At 44.1% G+C, this 22,127-nt stretch overlaps 1 protein-coding gene across 1 annotated transcript; it reads right to left on the reverse strand.

Moving 5' to 3' along the window:
• Nucleotides 1-12,171: 12,171 nt before the first annotated feature.
• LOC127582648 (transcription factor JunD-like) lies at nt 12,172-14,031 on the reverse strand. The gene has a single exon (XM_052038131.1). It carries the CDS (start codon nt 13,911-13,913, stop codon nt 13,032-13,034), a length of 882 nt encoding a protein of 293 aa, XP_051894091.1. The 5' UTR covers nt 13,914-14,031; the 3' UTR covers nt 12,172-13,031.
• Between the last annotated feature and the right edge of the window lie 8,096 nt (nt 14,032-22,127).

Here is a 22,127-nt window from a genome sequence, read left to right on the forward strand (position 1 = left end):
ACTGGGAAAGAGGTGCTTCAATGGGGACAGTTCTCAGCCGATAACAGGTAATTGGTGAGAACTGTCCACCTTATGCCAATTCGATGCATCCTAACACAGACACGGCCTTTGTTCTACACGTCCCTCCCCCACCTTCCCTCCTACTTGCACCTCTCTATTCCCAGTTGTGAGGAAGGGTCACAGACCCGAATCGTTGACTGCTTCTCTTTTCGCAGATTCTGCCTGACTTGCTGAATGTTTCCAGCATTTTCTGCTCTTTGTTACAGTACAAGAGCACAAGTTAATGTTGGCTGGAGAACTGTGGTTGGGAGCTTCAAATTCCTGAAGCATTGGGATCAAGTCAGGGGCAGGAAGGTCCAGTACAGAATAAACAGGCTGCATTTCCACAGAAGTGGCAGCAACGTCTTTCTTGCAAGGTCAACTATTACAGCAGGGTTTATACTAATTTGTTAGGAGGATAGCAACCAAGACAAACTGTTACCTAAGAACATAACATAAGAACATAAGAAATAGGAGCAGGAGTTGGCCATCTGGGCTGTCGAGGCTGCTCCACCATTCAATAAGACCATGGCTGATCTGGTCGTGGACTCAGTTCCACCTACCTGCCTTTTCCCCATAACCCTTAATTCCCCTACTATGCAAAAATCTATCTGTGTCTTAAATATATTTAATGAGGTAGTCTCTACTGCTTCCCTGGGCAGAGAATTCCACAGATTCACTACTCTCTGGGAAAAGCAGTTTCTCCTCATCTCCATCCTAAATCTATTCCCCTGAATCTATGTCCCCTAGTCCTAGTCTCACCTACCAGAAGAAAAAACCTTCCTGCCTCCATCTTATCTAGCCCTTTCATAATTTTATATGTTTCTATAAAACCCCTTCTCATTCTTCTGAATTCCAGCAAGTATAGTCTCAGGCGACTCAATCTCTCCTCATTGGCTAACCTCCTCATCGGCTGACCCCCTCATCTCTGGAATCAACCCAGTGAACCTCCTCTGCACCGCCTCCAAAGCCAGTATATCTTTCCTCAAGTAAGGAGACCAGAACCGCACACAGTACTCCAGGTGCGGCCTCACCAGTACCCTGTACAGTTGCAGCAAAACCTCCCTGCTTTTAGATTCAATCCCTCCAGCAATGAAGGCCAACATTCCATTTGCCTTCTTGATAACCTGTTGCACCTGCAAACCAACCTTTTGTGATTCATGGACAAGCACTCCCAAGTCCCTCTGCACAACAGCATGCTGCAATCTTTCACCATTTAAATAATAGTCTGATCTTCTATTTTTCCTTCCAAAGTGGATGACCTCGCAATTACCAACATTGTACTCCATCTGCCAGACCCTTGCCCACTCACTTAACCTATCTATATCTTTCTGCAGACTCTGCACATCCTCTGCACAATTTGCTTTTCCACTTAATTTAGTGTCATCAGCAAACTTAGATACACTACACTCGGTCCCCTCTTCCAAATCATTAATGTATATCATGAACAGTTGTGGACCCAGCACCGACCCCTGCAGCACCCCACTCACCACTAATTGCCAACCAGAGAAACATCCATTTATCCCAACTCTCTGCCTTCTTTTGGTTAACCAATCCTCTATCCATGCTAATACATTACCCCCAACTCCATGCGTCCTTATCTTATGCTGCACCTTATCGAACACCTTCTGGAAATCCAAGTATACAACATCCACCTGTTCCCCTCTATCCACTATGCTCATTATATCCTCTAAGAACTCCAGTAACTTTGTCAAACAGGACCTGCCCTTCCTGAATCCACACTGCGTCTGCCTGATGGAACCATTTCTATCCAGATATCTTGTTATTTCTTCCTCAATGATAGCTTCAAGCATTTTCCTGACTACAGACATTAAGGTAACTAGCCTATAGTTACCTGCCTTTTGCCTACATCCTTTTTTAAACAGTGGTGTGACACTCGCTGTCTTCCAATCTGCTGGGACCTGCCCAGAGTCCCAGAATAGAGAGAGTTACAAGATAGAAGGAAGGTGAACAGAGGAAAAAAAGTGACAAACAGAACCAGAGCAAGGATAAGGAAAAGGGTCGGGAGTAAATGCACGAACACATAGAGTGTGATAAATAAAGCTGGCAAGCTGCAGAGAGACCAGGATACAGTGACAATTGCAGAGACCTGGCTCAAAAACTGTTTTCAATTAGAACCAATTCATGAAGATAGGGGCAGGGTGACAGCATTGATCAACGTTATCATAGTGATGTGGTGATAATGTGGATGATAGGTTGAAAGTAGTCAACCATGGTTAGAGTTGAGGAATAATAATTATTATATAGATTAGTGGCCACAAACGAAAGACCATCAACTCACACAAACGAGATAAAGGAGAGAGGAAAGAACTGACATGTACTGACAACAGGAAAATTAATTATCAATTCAAACTGGGATTGAGAAGAAAAAAATCCTAAAATGCAGGCAGAGAACTTTGCTGTTCAATGTCTTTTCCAGCCAATGAAGAAAGCAGCACTGCTTTTAATTGTGGGGAATGAAATGGGGCAAACAGATGGGGTTTCAGTGGGGAACATGTGAGAGACAACGATCACAATTTAATTCAGATTGAGAATAGTTATGGAAAAGGATAAGGTGTAAGGGCTCAAACAGAAGAGAACTAACTTCAGTGAGTTAAAAATGTCTATAGTCTGGGGAGATTGGATTCAGAAAATTGGCAGATTATAGAGTAGTCAAGCAATAAGAGGCCTTCAAAGAGGACAAAGGTTGGAGAAAGTCCATTCCCACAAAGGATGTCCAAAACTCCTGCTGTGATTAAAGTGTAGCACAAAAGGCTCATAGTAAATATTGGAACTGCTCAGCAGGTCAGGCAACATCTCTGGAGGGAGAAAGAGAGATCAAGGTTGATGTTCTTTCATTACAATATATTTCTCTGCTAGTATCTGGCCTGCTGAGTATTTCCAGCATGTTCTGTTTCTGTCTATTTGAGATTTCTGGCAACTGTGGGATTGTCTTTTGCTTGATGATTCAGGCCAGATTTATAATCAAGTCCAGGGCCAAACTGAAAATGGAATTTACAAGGGAAAATGGAAGTAAGAGGGGAAAAGGGACTATATAAACTTGGCAGGTAAAATAAAGGGGAACTCAATTTTTTTATATATAAACAAAAGGATAAAGGAAAGGTAGGAGTTAATCGGTTTCAAAAAGGAATTTGCTCGTGAAGGTAGAGGAGATGGCTGATTTACTCAAAGTGGAATTTGTTAATGTTCTCCTGTTTTAGAGAAGCAATGTTACAGAAAAAGAGTTAGCACATAAATTGGAAAGGTTAAATGTAGATTAAAGGGAGGAAGTTCAAAGATTATCAGTTTCTCCACCATAGGTAAGTCAACCTAACATCACTAATGGACACAGTTCTCTTAACAGCCAACACAATACAATACTCAAACACAGCAATACACACACTCCAGCACCCCATGAGACTTCAGGAGGAGAAGGCCATTCAACTTCATGAAACTACTTGTTCGTACAATTAGATTGTGCCTGTTCTGTACCTTGGATCCCTGCTCCGTATTCCCTTAATCGATGATCTTTGAACTAATTTCCAGCCCAGGTTAAAGGACTGCCTCAATTACAATGTAATCCATTTTTTCCCCCAATAATCTTTGGTATCAAATCTGATTGAATGCCTTCTGGAATTGCAGACAAATACATTATCTATTTTCATAGAATTCTTTACAAACTGGATTACAATTCAATTATTGAGATATGACTTACTTTAACAAAACCATGCTGACTCATTCTGATCAGTTCACATTTATGGAAGAGCATGATTTCCATTGGCTGCAGTGCTCAGCGGGTACCGAGCCTACAGAGTGAACACTTTGGTGAATGAAGGAGAAAAGCAAAGGTGAAGGATTATACTTAAAGAATGAAATTGATTAAATTAATTAAACAAACAAGTTAAGTTAACCATGGAAGAACAGGAGATGTGTATGTGGGAAACTATTGATCCAGGGTGACCACATCTGTATTAAGGGTCAGTGGCTCATGGAACATGAGTTCAGATTTGATGACCTGAGATCCCAGATTTGAATACTGCTGTGCACTAAGGCTACTCAAGTTTGTTCCAAAAGCCAATAAGATCCCCCAGATTAAATACTATAGAATTGGTCCATCAATATGGAAGTGTATGGCTACAAGTGAAGCAGTTACGGGAATTCAGAAGATAACATTAGAGGTCCAACAGGTCTGCTATTCTTACAGCTTGAATGGAATAGAATATGACAAGCAGAGACCACAGGGGGATTAGTAAATTGACCATAGTACTGCAGTACAGAGGGTCATTCAAGTTGGTGGCGTGAAAAGGAAAGTAACAGTGAGAGGGCAGAATATATTTGGGAGGATAAGTAACTTTCTCCACAGCCGAAAGCATGAATTCTTAAAGCTGTGTTGCTGCCTCATGCCAGGGTTAAAGACATTTCCTCAAGGTGGGAAAGGAACTTGTGGAGATGTGGGAAAGATCCAGTTGTCTTGGTGCATGCAGTAACCAACAACATAGATACAACAAAGAAGGAGGTGCTGCTGAAGGAAAACAAGCAGCTAGGGTCTAAGTCAAAAAGCAGAACTACAAAGGTAGTAACCTCTGGATTACTACCTGAGCCATGTGCAAGTTGGTATAGGGTCAGTAAGATCGGAATTGAATGCATGGCTCAAAGATTGGTGAGGGAGAAATAGGTTTCACTTTATAGGGCTCTCAGATCACTACTGGGGAAAAGGAGAGCTAATCCATTGCAATGGGCTTCATTTGAATCAGTCTAGGACTGTAGATAAAACTTCAACCTAAATACTGGAGAGTAAGGGGGCAGGTGGGAAGGTTCTCATTTCCATCATCCTGTCTATGTCCTCCTGGAGCTTCTCTGCATTCCCATTACAGCCCACACTTCCCCCCAACTTTCTATCAGCAGCAGATTTGGACTGATCCTTCAATTAAATCATTGATTTAGATTGCAGGACAGTTGGTAACCAGGCACCCTACTGGTTACTTCCTCTCAAACTACAATTGACCCTTTATCCCTACTCTCTGCTTTCTGTCCATTAGCTAATCGACAGTCTGTACGAATATATTACTCCGAATCCCATGTACTCTAAATTTAATCATTAATGTCTAATGTGGTACCTCATCAAAAGCTTTATTAAAGGCAAAATACACATTGACCCTTATTCATCCGTATTTGTTCTGCTAGTTACAACCTCAAGAAATTCCAATGGTTTTGTCAAAATTGATTTCCATTTCATAAATACACAGTGAATCTGCCCAATCCCATTATTATTTCCCAAATATCCTGTTATGACTTCTTTAATAATAGTCCAGCATTTTCCCTCCTATCAATGGCAGGCTAACTAGTCTATGATTTCCCCCTTTTCTCTTTCATTCCTCTCTTAAATACTGGCGTAACATTTGCTGTTTCCTAATCTATGGGATTTTAGAATCAATGGACTTCTCGAAGCTGATAAGCAGTGCCTCTACTTCCTCCATGGCCACCTCGTTCAAAAAATGGAGATACAGGTCGTTAGGGTCTGGAGATCTATCGTCCTTCAGTGCCATTAATTTCTTCAGTACTAATTTCTTACTAATGCTGATCCCTTTGAACACCTCATTTGCTCTCTACCTGTAGTCCTTCATTATTTCCAGGTAGTTGTGTGTCTTTTACATGAAGACAGACACAAAATATTTGTTTAATTTCTTTGCCATTTCCTTATTCCACAATATATCTTCTGCCTCGGTCTGTGAGAGACCCACATTACCCTAGGTTAATTTTTTCAATTTTATGTATCAATAAAAGCTCTTATAGTTTGTTTTTTGTTTCTTGCTTACTCATGTTATCCATATTAATTAATGCCATGGTGCTCCTTTGCTGAATTCCGACATTTTCCCAGCCCCACCTCTTTTTGGTGCATTATAAACCTTTTCCTTAATTCTCTTGATAGCCATGGTAGTATTAATTCTTTAAACATTAATACTTCTAGGCTTGTTTAATTATCATGCCTTTTAATATGGTTTCAAAATCTACTATGGTCAACTCTTACCCCATGCCCTTGTAAAGATTTAAAACCCTGGTTTCAGATTGAACTAAATCACTAAGTCCTTATTGAAAATTCTATCATATTATGTTCCCTACTGGATGGTCAATTAACTCTTTTCAATACACAGTGCTAGATCTAAAATAACTGCTCCCTTCTTGGTTCCTCAATGTACTTATCAAGAGAACCATATTTTGTAAACTCCATGAATTCATCCTCCAGTGTAGTACTGCTAATTTAGTTTGCCCAGTCTACATATTGATTAAATCCTGCATGATTTTGTTGTATGCACCTCTAATTTCCCGATATATACCATATCCTACATTAACATTAATTCTGGGGGCCTATACAACTCCCAACAACATTTTCTACTCTTAGCTGTTTCTCAGTTCCACTCTGATTCTATGTCTTGATTTTCTGAGCTAAGGTACTTTGTCTCTACTGTTTGTATCTAATTCTTTAATACAGACTTTCCACTTTGCCTATCTCTTTTAAAAGTTAAATATCCTGCATTATTTAATTCCCAACCCTAGTCACTGTGGAACCGCATTTCCATTATGACCATTAGATCACTTACTTCTCTTTCTTCCATGAATTTATATACCTTTAAATGAATACTATGTCCATTCAGGTAAGAACCTTCAGTTTTCCCTTTGTATCATTTTCCCTGCTCTGACTCTAATTGGAGGTAAACTATAATGTTTGTATGCATCGTCCCTTTCTGAAGGACTCTGGTCATTATTACCCATTTTGCTACCCAGCACTATGTCTTTACCCTTTCTCCATGTTTTTAAAGTTTTCTCTTACTAGAACTATGAATTGAAACTCACTTCTCCCACACCAATCTTTAAGCCACACATTAAATTCCCTGATCTTATTTATTCTTCGCCAATTTGCATGTGGCTCAGGTAGAAATCCCAAGATTAGTACCTTTGTCCTAGAGTCAGAGAGCACAGAAACAGGCCCTTTGGGCAATCACGCCCATGGTGACCATCAAGCACCCACCTGCATTAATCCTATTTTTGCTCTTGCATCCCCATCAACTCTGCCCCTCCTCGATCTCTTGTGACTCACCTACCTTAGGAGCAATTTACAATAGCCAATGAACTTACTAACCTGTTGTGGTTCTGCTTTTTAATTTAAACTCCAGTGTTCATATTCCTTCAGCAGCACCTCCTTCTCTGTTTTATACTTGCCATTAGTTCTCACGAGTTATAACATGAGGATCTTTACCTTCCTAATCCAAGTTCCTCTTCAGCCCCAAGGAGATGTCCTTAACTCTGGCAACAGGCAGGTAATACAGTCTTTAGGACTCATGCTGTTGGCTGCAGAGAACAAAGTTTGGTGATGATAAATAGCTGGATGCCTGAATGAGTAGTGGTGAGGGTGCTGAGAGGGTTCAGGGAGATATAGGTTAGCTGACTAAATGTTCACAGTCATGGTAGATGGAATATAATGTGGAAAATGTGATGGTAGAAAAATAGAAAGGCAGAGTATTTTTTTAACTAGTGAGAGATCAATAGGTGTTGGGATCTGGATGTCCCTGTACATGAATCACTACTAGTTAACATGCAGGTACAGCAAGCAACTTGGAAGGTAAGTGGTATGTTGAGCCATATTGCAAGAGGATTTGAGTACTAGAGTAAAGAAATTTTACTGAAATTACATAGGGCCATGGTGGTATTGCACCTGGAATATTGTGTACAGGTCTGGTCTCCCTGCTAAGGATGGATGTGTTGGTGATAGTTGCAATGAAGGTTCACTGGATCCATTCCTGGGATGATGAATTTTCCTGTCTATACTCAATGGAGCAACAAACAGTCTGCTGGTGAACTCAGCAGGTCAAGTGGGAGGAAAGTTAGTGTCAATGTTTTGGTTTGAAACCCAGCGTTGTTTGTTGCTCTAGATTCCAACATCTGCAGTCTTTTATGTCTCCATTATACTCATTGGAATTTAGAAGAATAAGAGGTGATCTCACTGAGATGTACAAAACTCTTATGGGACTAGGCAGGGTAGGTGGAGGGATGATGTTTCTCCAGCTGAGAATAAAGGATTAACCATTTAGGGCTGAGATGAAAAGAATGTTCTTTAGCCAGAGGGTAATGAATCTGTGAAGGTAGAGCCACTGAGTATGTCCAAGACAGCAATCAAGAGATTTTTGAACTTCCTTGAATAATGGAATGACAATAGCAAGTCTCCAATCTAATGGGACAATTTTCAAATTATAAACTTGGAAAAGTCATGTCCAACACCTGCAATTCCCTTAGTAACTTTATGGCCTGGGGTGAAAACATCAGGTGCTGGAGATATACCTCCCCGATGTCCCATTGTTTTCACCAATTTTTATTAATGTTGAATCCAATTAATTTCTTCCCTTGAATTAATTTTATTGCTATTATTTGTTACTTTATCTTCTTCATCTACTGGCATTGTCTACCATGGCCTTATTTTCTTTACCAACATCATTATCTGCACTTGCCTTTCAAGAGGCAAGTCTCCCTTGGCTTCTCTTTAATTATAAAATGCTTTAATACCAGCCATAACTCACAGGTTTGTTTTTCATCTTCCTGCAGCTTTTAATATTTTGTCAGTTTGTTTTTTTCATATTTCTCCCAGTCTTTCTCTGAATATTTTTGTCATCTACAGATTTTGAAATTATTCACTGTGTACCTCCGTCATTGAAATACATCAGGAAAAGCACTGATCCTAGCACTGGCCCCTGGTGAATATTATCGTCTACCTTCCTTGGAAACCACTGTTCACCATCACTCTGTTTTCTGTCACTTGGTCAATTTCTTACCTTTGTTGCCACTGCCCGTTTTATTCCACAGGCTGCAACCCTGCTGATGAGCCTACTTTGTGGAATTTATCAAATGGCCCTTTTCTCTCTGATGTGGTCCATATAGACAACATCAACTGCATTTCTTTCCCCAACACTCTCTCTTCCCTCATCAAAAATACTCATTCAGGTTAGTTAAATACTACTTGCCTTTTTATAAATCAATGCTGACTTCCACTAATTAATCAGTTTCTTGTTTCAAAAACATTTCTCCTTATCTTCTCTGTTCTTCTGCTATTATCTTGTACCAATGTCCATTAGACACCAACCTTCCTGCCACCTATTCTTTCAAAATAATTCAATGTTTCAATCCCCTTTTTACCTCCTCTGCCATCGAAGAATTCCACCCCTACTCCCACTCACCTCCCCAGCTTCTGCAGCCTCCTTCATGCAATGGAAGCCCCACCATCTCTGGGACTATCCTGGTAAATCTCTTGACCCCAAGGTCTTTACATCCTTCTTAAGGTGTTGTGTCCAGAATTCAATTCTCAACTCAGATTTATTACTCCTTGCTAAATCTAATATTGGTGGTACTGCTACACATTTCTGAACTCACCGTCACCTCCTGCGAACGCCCACAATCTGCCACTGCTTTTAAAAGCTTCAAGATGTTTAACTGAAAGCCATTCTGCGCAACCACACAGCAGCTGCTCCCATTGGCTGGTTCAGCTTCTAAATTGTTGTGACATCATAAAGAGCACCACTCATGTGACTTTGATTGGCATCATCAATGATGTTCCCTCAGTGATGTCAGAGCAGTAGTGATGTAGGAATGACAGAACCAGTGTTGTTAGAAAAGTGCTAATGAAGTCAGCAAAGCAGTGTCAGTGATGCAAGCAGGGCAGAACCTGTAACCTTTTCCAGCCCTACTTCAGAAGTCCAGTGCTAAAGATGTCAGTAATACAAGGTAGAATCATTGATTAAAAAAAGGAGTATTAGTGATGTCAGAAAGATAATATTTGTGATATCAGTTGGCCAGGAGGAATCTTCACCTGGTCCTCCTAGCATTCAATTTCTAACCCAGAAATGAGCCTTTAACCCTCTGCGTTGTTCCTGGTCAGATATTTGTCTCTTTCTTCAAAGGCATCTGTGGAACCCATACCCCAGTATGAATTAACCTGTGGGTCTTGTACACTAGTGAGAGTCAGTGTCTGTGGGACTTGACCCCACAGAAAATTAGTATTTGTGGGAACAGCATCTCAGTGCAACTCAAACCCTCTCATATCCATCGTCACCACCAGAATCAACCATTCCAACCTAGCATCAATCATGAACTGGAGCTTAACTTCACTGTGTCCTAACTTACATCAAGGTATGTTCACCATCACTCCTTGCCTTTGCTGACTAACTGGTTAATCACTACCTCAGATTGAAAACTTTCTCCCTTGTCTTCAAATCACTTTATGACAACCCCTCTCCATCTAACATCTTCCAGCCCTATCATCATTCAAACCTCCAGTTCAGTCTCCATGATCATCCCCGAGCTTAATTGTTCCACCTCTGGCAGTTGTATCATTATTCCTTTAGTTGCCTCACAGCTCTGCCATTCACACACCAAATCTCTCTGCTTCTCTTTTCTTCTTTAAGACATTCCTTAAAATCTACCTCTTTGACCAAGCTTTTGGTTGTGTCCTAACATGTGGCTTGCTGTCTTTTGTTTTACTAAAGTCAATAAAAAATATACGTTACAACATTCCACAATTCTGCTTCCTCACTCAGTTAATTATTGAGTTCGTCACCTGAGATATTGAAAGTTTGAAACTCGCAATTGCAAGTTGGGATTCCAGGGAAAGGAAGTGCAATGTAATCCACCCATTTTAGAGTGCACCTGACTGAATCTGTGATCACATTCCAACCACTGAGCAAGTCCATTTCAGGGTTCCAGTTGGACAGATATCCACTGGCAGAGAAGTCACCGGGCTGTGGATGGTACCCCAATATCATCACAGTTGGAGCTCAATAAATGGTCATGCCATATAAGAATGCCCCTATTAGATACCCCCAAACACTATGGAGCATTCACCTTGAGCTTTTAGAATGTGAATTTCACTCAGACTGCATGAAATCCAATCATAACCAGCTGAGAGGCTGTCATACCAACTCCATTGGCTGCACTGAGCACCAAGCAAGAGTGATCTCCAAGTGCCCATGTGATGGATCTTCCTCTATCCATAATCTGTGCTAGGAAGCAGCTTTGTTCAGTAGGGGGTGCAACCATGTCCCTACAATTAGCTATTACAACACTAGTATATTTCATATCCATTACCATAGTAAATGGATACCATCCACACTAACTCAGATTGGATATTGTCTGTGGCAATGGGTGTGGACAGTGGATGGGTAAAAATGATTACACCCTCCCCTGTTCCATCAGTCAACCCAAGTCACTCTTCACAGTGATTGTTTTTTCTCCATTTTATATTACTTAATATTTCTGGAATTGGCTGTATTTTTCTTTTGTAAGATCAGATTCTAGCAGCAAGTTGAAATGCACTCTTTCAAATGCTAGTGGTAGTTTGAAAAGGAACTGGATAAATAACACATTATGGGGCTATGGGGAAAGGGCAGGGGAGTCAGATAACTTCTAGCACAGAAATGAGATTTCCAAACTCATCTAAATTCCAACATTCCTCACTGATTACTTCAGGCACTCAGGTAAGATAACAGAGCTTCCTGAACAATTCAGAGGGCCGTGCAGGTTCCATATTGAGCAATAAACTGTTATCTGCCCTGCCGAGTGGCTGATAAACAGTTTGCAAAGATAATGACCAGACTGCTAACTGATGTTTTAATAGAGCAACAAAGTGCAGAAGATCAATTTAGTTTCTATTAAGCTAGACAGCAAAACAGCAGTCTCAATTCCCCCACCCTTGTAAACCAGTGCAATACATTAATTTTTTTTTCCTAGCATAAAGATGTCCAGAAACAGCCTCCCATATCATTCTACAGTTTTGTGCTTTCTCTGAATAGGGTTTAAACCCACAACCTTAAGTGTTGCCACTGACCTATTGCTGACAGCCAACATGAATAGCAAAGTGCCCTATTCCCCAGACTACATTACAGCTTGAAAATGATCAATCTCACAAAACACCCATGTATGCAATACTAAAAATACAACAGTTGCTTTATCAATTCCCCTCGGAAAGGACCAACTCTGAACCAAGATCCACCCACTTTAGTCTTTCCAATGCAAACCTGGATGCAAAATATCACAGCTTCTGCAGGCTTGAAATGTGGGCTCTCTGCTATCAAATACAATAAATCTAACATCTTAGACATAAAATACTTTTATTCAAAAATCACATTGTAGCAATACATATTGGAATGTATAGCAACCAGGAATCTAATCAGACTGTTCCCATTACTGTATATAAATAGAGCATCTTTCAAATGGTAAAAACATACATTCCAACAATATTGTAACAGAGTCAGACACTTATTTACAATTATTTAAAAAGTTTGCACCTGAAATGCAAACACAAACACTGCACAAAACGAGCAGGCATCTGATGTTAGAGTCTGTAGGTGGTTTAAGGCCACAGCTAGTCCATGCATCAGCTTTCTACAAACAGCAGAGACCAACACACTGAGCGCACGTCAACACGGACTCAGACATGCAGTGCCAGACACAGCTATTGGCTTTTGGTCAACCGAACTCAATCAAGTTACTATCTCAAAAAGTCATCGTTGATCTGCCCCTCAGGCAGCACTCTCAAAGCAGCTCTTCAAACTCAGCTTCAGTGCTGGAAGGGCAATCAGAGACATGGTCCACGAGCCTGGTGGGATATATCGGGTGATGTTCTGCGCAAGAGGTGGATGGACAAGCCTCTGCAGGCTAGGTGCTGAAAGACGAAGGTAGTCCATGAGCCAGGGTATTGTAGATGGCCTGCACAGGAGGTGCGTACACACATCGCTGTAGAGTCCTAGGGAACATGGTCCATAAGTCTAATGGGCTTGCACCTGGTGAGTAAACAAATGGTCACGGGCTGGATGCTCCCCCAGACGTCTGGAAGGCTTCAAAGCGAGGGTTCCTCTGATGGCCTGTGGGTGGTGTCCTGCCCCGGGTTTCAGGCAAGGACCAGCGAAGTCCTCGGATGGTCCATGGGGGTAGGATCTGCGCAAGCCTGGGGGCTAGTAAGCTTGCACCTGCGGACTAAGCAGCAGCTGGCAGCCGCTGTTGACGTGGGTCAGCACCTTCTGCTTGAGCTGAGCCACCTGCTCCCGGAGCAGGCTGGCGGTGGAGGCTAACTCCGAGTTCTGGCACTTGAGGCTCTTCACCTTGTCCTCCAGCCGGGAGATGCGCTCCAGCTTGCGCTTCCTGCACTTGGAGGCGGCGATGCGGTTCCGCAGGCGCTTCCTCTCGGCCTTGATTCGTTCCTGAGTGTCCATATCGATAGGTGAGACCGGCGGGCTGTCGCCCAGACCCGACACGTCCGGCACCGTCTGCGGCTCGTCTTTGGGGGCTTGAAGCCGGCCCTGCGGGCAGAGGGGGTGTCCGAGAGGCGGGTAGGAGGAGGTTGCGGCGGCCGAGGGCTCGGGACTGTAGCTGACGGCCGGCGCCGGGCCCGGCGTCCCGCTGTACGGGCTGAGGTTAGTGTAGACGGGAGGCTCGGGATGTTGCAAGCCGGCGGAGCTGCCGCCAGCTCCTGAGGCCGGGCCGGGGGCAGGGAGCGGAGCCTGTGGACCGGCCAGGCCGTTCAGCTGGTTCTGTTTGTGGAGATCCTCCAGGGCCTTGACGAACCCCTCGGCGAACGAGTTTTGCTCGTCCGTCACGCTGCGGGGGAAGAGGCTCTGGGCCGGCCCGGGGCTGGTGGTTACCAGGCCGCTCGACTGAATGATGAGGCGTTCGAGATCGGGAGACGCGAGCTTGAGGAAGCCCAGGTCGGGCGAGTTGAGCGGGGCCTCGGAGTCGCGTTGGCTCTTGAGGCCGTTGTCGGACACAGGTAGGCTCAGGCTCTTCTTCATGCTGCTGACCGTGCTCAGGATATCGTCATGGTAGAAGGGCGTTTCCATGCCGGGTCCAGACTGCCAGCTCGGAAGGGAGGCCCGGACGTCGGTCTCCGCGCCTCGGTTATACCCGCGCTCTGACCACAAGCCGTCCGCTTCCACTCGCAGACACCCAGCTCACTACCACTCGCCTCCCGCCTGCCCCTTTATATACCCTCGCCCACGTGTTCACCTGACTGCATTATGTCATTTTTTTGTCCTCCGATTGGCCGTCAGTGACGTCTTCCCCTCCGGTTATTTTGCATGCGGCTCGACCATTGGCCAATCGTTGTCAGGGAGACGGATTGTGTACCCCAAATAGCGCGGTGTGTTGTGGGGTGACGTAATGGTTTCGGGGTGTGGCGACTCGAGGCACGTGGCTCCGGTATTTAAGGTGGAACCGGAACCCGAGGAATGGTCCTGGACCCCAACAAACTCCTTAACAGGAAGACTTCAGTATTCTGGGGGCACTGACTGAAGTAGCGACAGAGAGAAGGTGGCGGGGAGAAGGAAGGTTAAAACCACAAGTGGCTGACCTTCACCTTGAAATGAGAACATTAGCTGAGCTACAATGTGTGGTCAAGGATTCACTTCCTTCACAAGACGGATGAGGAACACATAGCTTGGCGGCTCCTGCTCAGCACATTCATGTATTGGGTGGAGGCTTTTCAACAGCAAAGGGCAGGCCACGAAACTTCCTTCACAATACTAACAACAATCCTCTTTCAGCCAAACAACTGATGCAGATCCACTTATGTGAAAAGCTGTTCTTAATTTATTTATTCATTTCTTGGGATCTGGGGATTGCTGGGAAGGCCAGCACTTACTGCCCATCCCTGCTTGGTATATGACCTCATAGAGTCATAGAACTGTATAGCATGGAAATAGATCATCTGGCGCAACTCGCCCATGCTGACCAGTAGGAACCCTTTTGTATTAATTCTATCTCCCAGCACCTGGTCTACAGCCTTCTGTGCCTAAGCAATTCAAGTGCTGATCTAGACACTTCTTAAATGCTGTCAGCAACCCAACTTCAACCACTCTCTTGGACAGCGCATTCCAGGTACTTACCATTCTTTAGGTAAAGCAGGCCCCCCTCTAAAATCCTTCTCCTTTCCTACGGTGCTGTCTCTCATTGGGGTGTGGTCTCATGCTGCTGACTTTAAACGGGGTATGAAAATCACGGGAATGATTACAGTATGGAGGAAGGCCATTTGACCTATCAAGTCTGGTGGCTCTATGTAAGATCGATCCAGCTACTCCCACTCGCCCTCTCCCAACAGCCCTGCAAATATTTTCCTTTCTGATATCTATTCAGCTCTCTTTTGAATGTGACAACAGAATCTGCCTCCAATACTGCCCCTAACTGGTCATTCCTGACCTGACCACTTGTGAGTAAACAAGCATTTCTCATGTTATGAGTCGCTTTTTAAAAATTCTTTTACCAGTCACCTTCATTTAATTTACCTTAGTTTCTCACCACACTGACAGTGGAAACTGTTTCTTACAATCTATTCTTTCTATACTCTTCATGGTTTTAAATATCAGATCCCTTCATAACCCTTTTGCAAGTAAAGCAACTCCAGCTTCTCTAATTTATCCACAAACTAGTTTTGGTAAATCCCTTCTGCACCCTTGCATCTTTCCTAAAGTGTGGTACCCAGAACTGTGCACCATAGTAGTGGAAAAGTCAGTGATTTATAACTCCCCAGGCTGCTGGCTGTGACTGAGAAACATAACCCTTCTTTCCAGAGAGTGCTAAGTTTCACTGGGATACCAGTTTCCTTCTCTTCTGAAGATGTTAACTCACTGGTACAGTGGGAATGCTCTCCCCAAGACACTTTCTCACTGGAGAATGTTTCCCTCCTCCCCCTAAGGTGCTTATTCTGACCAGGAAACAAGTCTCTGCCTCTCCCTAAGGTGCTGACGTGCACAGGAGTTACAGTCCTCTCTCCCTACAGTGCTATCTCTCATTGTACTTGCATGTATATTCTGCATGAGTGTAACCAGACAGTAAGATGTGGCAGAAACAAATCCTGCTATATATAAATATAGAACAGATCAGTATAGCTCCAAGCTAGTTGTGAGAATGTGTATCACTGTGGTTTAGTGATTGAGGGTGAGCAGAGATTGAGTGTTATAATAGTTACAGAAGGAGTGCATGTCGTGATTGAGAATGATCTTTGACCCTTGGCCAGGATGAAACTGGGTTCAAGTGAGGGTGGTGTGCATAAATGGGAAGGATTATATGGAGGAAAGGATTTTTAGATAAAGAAAGTCTTGCCTTTCAATTGAGTCTTCCATAACCTCAGGATTTCCAATAGTTCTTTACATTTTTGAATTGTAGTCACTGCTGTAATGTGGGAAATTTGGTGGCTAATTTATTCACAGCAAGCACAAACAGCAATAGAATAAGTGATCAGATAAAAAAGGACAACCTAGAAAATGTGTAAAAAATTTTCTCGAATGATATCAGAACTGTGAGGTTATAACTATCAGGAAAAATCAAACAGGTTGGGAATCAATTCTCTAGAAATGGAGGGGATACCTAATAGAGGAGGAACTTTCAGATAAAGAAGATGTTTGACAGGTTAGATGTGGAAAAGATGGTTCCATGCAGCAGAGATTAAATGAGATTCCTTAAAATGGAAATGGTTTGCCCAATGTGATTGACATTTCACCGGCAAGCTGAACCTGATCTACTTAAATAAGATAAAATTAAAATTTAAAATAAAAATAAATAACTTTCTCACTTCTTGGTCCAGCTGCCTGTGACTGACTCCAGCCTCATGTTCTACCTCATGTCCTTCTGACCCCTTTTTACCTCTTCAGGCATCCTCACCTCTCCTTAAACCTATTCAATGACCTCCTTAAAACTATTCTTTTTTTAAAACCCTATCTTCCCTGAATCACTTCCTGCTTAGAGCTAACTCCAGTTAGCTCACCTTTAAACATTTCCCTGGGCAGCAGTTGCCTACAGTAGTGGTAGTTTTTGGACACCTATCAACCTTGCTCAGCTCCCACCATATATTCAGCAGCTTTCCCTCTGTGGCCCTGGGCTGTTTAGAAGTGACGAAAGCCCCCCCCCCCCCCTCCTTAAACAGAGATATAGGAATCACATCAGCAATCACGTCAGTGTTATTTATAGACAGAGGAAGGTGAATGCCAGGAACCAGAATCACAATCAGTGAACCAGCCACATTATTCTGAAAAGATTGTGCTTTCAAATAACTCAATCCAAACTAAAATGCACACATTTTGTTCCATGTTTAAGGAGTGCATGTCGACTGAAGAATCTTTAAACAGTTAAAGAGTTCTATGTCAATATTACAGCCAGTTATTATGTTAGGAATGGGTGGAGTGATTATTACTTGTGTAGCAAGACAAACAGTGAGATTAGAGGGCAGCTCCTGCTAAACCTCCCACTCAAGGGGGAAAGCAGAATGATGGGAATTACATTACAAAGCATCATTCCTTCAATGTGTCATTCACAGCCTGCAAACTACAAACCTCCTTTCCCGAATAGGAAAGCACTTACTTTATTTTGCAGCCACAAGCTGTGAGTCAGAGCACAGCAGAGCCCCACTCAGAGTGTGGGTGGGTGAACTGTTCCACGCGTTGACTACACAAATATCATCCCAAAGATTCCAACTCACAGCACACAACCTAAACCCTGCTCTGGACAAGCCGACATGAATAAAAATTCTCTGTTCTTTTTTTCTTCCTTTCTGGGCTGCAGAATCTCACAAAGTAACTCTGCTGCAACTGGGCATATTACTTGATACACCACAGAATGGTTGTTGTGAGAAGGGTCACACTGATAGTGCAGGTTAGGTGTGCTGAGGGAACTTTACTTTATATTTAATCCTTTTTTTTACCTTTATCCCTTAGTCTCCATTTTTATGTGGGATTTTGATTTTTTTTTGTTTAAAATTACTTTATTAAAATATCACAAGATCTAAAAATGTTATTCTCTGTATCCACAATGTACTCCAGTTCTGGTGGGAGCCCACCAGTCTCAGAAGGGCTCCAGTGAGTCAGGGGATACCTCTCACACCAAGAGACAAAGCAGGTGTGAACTCAAGAGAGGGGCAGTCAGACGGCATAAACAGGCATTGGGATGGCCCGCTGCCTAGACGTCAATGGGCACCTTGGCCAGGCCCAAGGATAGAGTGATGAGGGGGGTTCCCTTAACGATCTACCCCTGAACAAAGATCAGGAGTGTAGGACTGATGTGCATCCAGAACATGAGAACCTCTCCCCATAAATATTCAACCATGGGCAGCAACCTCATGCATCCTAAATGTACATCCAGGTTGCAGAAATTACTAGAGGCCTGGGAGATTGCAAATCAATGTAAAAGTCTGTTGTATGGGACCATCTTTGCAACATTCTCCACCCCAGGTCCCCAAAGTCAACACAGAGGACTCTCACATGGAGACCATAGTCTCCACTGAAGACCACCTCTCACCACCTGTTGGCAGAATGGACTGCCATGGTGTGTCCAGATGGCAGGCAAGGGCATCGAAGTGGGGAGTGTGCAGTGTGATACAGTATAGAGAGAGGATTTCTGAGGAATGGCTCATTATTTGGGACTGGCTCCCAAGAAAGGTTTCAGAGCCCAGGTCTTGAATGATTCTGACTAAATTTTAAGCCTTGGTGACAGTACCTGGCTGCTCCATTATCCTGGTCTGTTCTACTTCCCGTTATCCTGGAGCATTCTGATTCAAGGCAATGTCTCAAACTCTGAAAAGATCCTGTACGATACAGGGCAACTCACTCAGAGACGGGAGCTTCATGTTATCTTGAATGCAGTGCCCCAGCACAAAGTATACATCACCAGCACACACAATCTGGGAGGATGCTCTACGTACAAGTAATTCTGCAGGGCCCCACAGCGGAGAGTCACCATCTGGAAATGGACATACATCAGCAACTAAATGACCTCCTCAATCAGGAGACTCAGAACTGGCAGAATCCTGGTTTTCTGCTGGCCCAAGAAGAAATCGACAAGTTTCTTCTGCATTATGACAGTAAAAGCAGGGGCAGGATCAAAGTGTCCAACAGGAACCAAAGCACTGTGGCTACCAGTTGGTTTATGACCAGCACCGAGCTCCTGTAGGAAAGCAGTAAGAGCAGTCCTGTCTAGTGCACAGACTGAGTGGTGACTTCCTCCTCTGACATTTGTCAGTTTGTTAGCCAGGCTTCCTCTGCAGCGCTCAGGTAGACCTTCAGATGGAGGAGGTGTGTGATGCACTATGCAAATAGTCTTATCTCCTCCAGCAGTGATGCTACAAGCCACTGACCTACTCAAAGCCCAGAACATTTCTCCTAATTGATTCCTGTGGAGACATGTGGAGACAAGGAGATTTACAAGGATGTTGCCTGGATTGGGGAGCACCCCTTATGAAAACATGTTGAGTGAACTCGGCCTTTTCCCCTTGGAGCGATGGAGGATGAGGGGGGACCTGATAGAGGTGTATAAGATGATGAGAGGCATTGATCGTGTGGATAGTCAGAGGCTTTTCCCCAGGGTTGAAATGGTGGCCACAAGAGGACACAGGTTTAAGGTGCTGGGGAGTAGGTACAGAGGAGATGTCAGGGGTAAGTGTTTTACTCAGAGAGTGGTGAGTGCGTGGAATGGGCTTCCGGCAACGGTGGTGGAGGCGGATACGATGGGGTCTTTTAAGAGACTTTTGGATAGGTACATGGAGCTTAGAAAAATAGAGGGCTATGGGTAAGCCTAGTAATTTCTAGGGTAGGGACAGGTTTGGCACAGCTTTGTGGGCCAAAGGTCCTGAATTGTGCTGCAGGTTTTCTATGTTCTATGGCGAGAAGACTGGCTGGCCCTCATGCATCCTCTGCAAGTCAATGGGATCTGTGACGATAAGACAAGAGGACAACCTCCATGTTTGGCCCACACAGAGCCAGGACTGCCAACCTCCTCCGAAGATATTGCAGGAATGGTTCTGCACAGGTGGAATATAGCTGGTCAGAAATGAGACATGAATTACTGGTAACTGCTCTGGGCAATGAGACAGAGCCCTGAGTGCCCATGGTATCCACTCCTGGCCTGTGGCAATAGTGATCCTCATGCTGGACAGTAAGAGGATTGCTGGGATGTAATGGGTATGCCTGGCAGGTACTAACCAACCTGGGTTCTTCTGGGTACGCCGGGCTGTATAATACTGGGTGTTCTGGACAATACTGGACTCTACTGGTTGTGCTAAATGATACTTGGTGTGCTGGACTGTGCTGGGTATGGCAGGGTTCAGCAGTGATTTTGGGTGATATGAATGGATTCTTTGTTCTCATCAGACAGGCAGCAAGGGCGTCCCTCCTCAATTACTCTTCTAGGTACTTCTCCCAAACTGAGCAGCGACATTTATTGTGTGATCAGTTCACTACACAGCACATTTCCATCCCAGTCACCACAGAGAAGTAATCTCTCCCGGTTAGAATAAAGTATTGTAATTGTGATCTGGGGTAAAATGGAAATATCCATCCGTAAGAAAAAGTGATTGGAGTATTAAAAACGCCACAACACTGTCTTCTTCTGGGATTGAACCCTGTTATGTGTTAAAATCCGGTCCCACACAGGATTCCAGGCCACATTCCTCATTTGTCCCGATGGCGGTACCACATGGCGTCTAGAGAAAGTATAGAGCAACTCCCCGGTCCTTCTAAACGCAACAAAGCAAGTGTGTGCAGGTAAAGTATGTATGAGTCTGTGTGAGTTCTCTGCGTATATATACATATAGATGCGTGAGTGTGTGTGCGTGTCGCGGGAAGTCAGTGCAGAGGCAGACACGCGTCACCTCAGACATTTACATTCGGTGTGGGATGAGAGTGGGAGAACCGATAGTATCTCACCTTTCGGGAAGACACCGAAAGGAAAGTTTCCTTGGCACAGGCAGACGGTGAAATTAGATATGTTTGCGCTTCTTGTTTAAGCATTAGGCAGTGAAGGACACGTCAGATAGTCTCGATGGGACCTGTCTGTGTTTCCCCGAGACCCCAAATTGGTTTACATTGCTGCAGCGCGCTTCCATCAGCACACGCCTATATTTAGGACGAAATGAATGTGTGCCAAGAAATCACACGCCCTATATTTAGCCCTGAGATTTGCAACGAGTTCAGAAAGTTAAGACTTCAAAGGCGTTTGAATAAGCAAGTGCAGGGAAAATGTCAGAGAACGAGTTTGCCAAGATGCAGCTGGTATGCCCCATCTCTCCCTGACCGTCTCTACCCCTTCAGCCTCTGACTTCCTCCCCTTTCCAGCTCTCCAACTCTCCGTACCGAACGGTTCCTTCCCATCCAACTGCCCGATCCCGTCCCCTCCCCACATCCTCATTCTCTTAGAGAATTCCCAGCCTGCAGCTTCACGTTGCACCTCACTGCACCCTCGCTCCCAGCACACCCCCTGCATTTCATTCCTCGCACCCCTCAATCCACTCTTACTCCCTGTACCTCCTCCGCTCACTGTAAACCTTTACTTCCACCTCACGATCTATACCCCTTCCCTCCATCCTCACTCCCTGTACTTCCCCCCTCCACCTTCACTCCTACTACCCTCTCTCCACTCTCACTCCCTGCATCACCTCCCTCCACCCATACTCTACATAAGAAACAGAAACAGAAACAGGAGCAGGCGAGACAGTCTCCCAAGTCTGCTCTGCCATTCAATGAAATCATGGGCTGATCCATTCTGGGTCTCAGAACCACTTCCTGTCACAGTGTCACACAAAGAGCGAGATTGCAGAGACCCCAAATGCAGAACACCGGAACGAGACCGGATTCAGGATGCTTCCTCGGTACCAAACGCAGAACAGCAAACAGAAGGAATCTTGCCTCGGGACTTCTAGGAGAAACTGCAAAACCAGGACTGCTCTAGAGTTAATGGCTCGAAGCAGCTGAGAGACAAAGTATACCCAGAGATAGACTAATAATTTGGCAACCAGTATTTGTGAAACCAGCGTTCTTATACTAGTCTCCTGATGGAACTCAGGTGTGTGTCATTAGGCAAATAGTAGTGCATGGAAACCATGTGCTGCACAACAAGGCACCATCAATGGGGATAAGGGGCAGAATCGAGAACCAGCACTCGGAACCATGACACTTCCCTGCCCTCTCCCATGCCCTTTGAATCCCTTGTAGTTCAAATGCTTGTAAATCTCCACCTTGAACAGGTTCCATGACAGCGCCTCCACAGCTCTCTGGGATAGAGCATTTCAAAGAGTC

Source organism: Pristis pectinata, chromosome 24 (genome assembly GCF_009764475.1).
Source record: "Pristis pectinata isolate sPriPec2 chromosome 24, sPriPec2.1.pri, whole genome shotgun sequence".
NCBI classification, from domain to species: Eukaryota; Metazoa; Chordata; class Chondrichthyes; order Rhinopristiformes; family Pristidae; genus Pristis; species Pristis pectinata.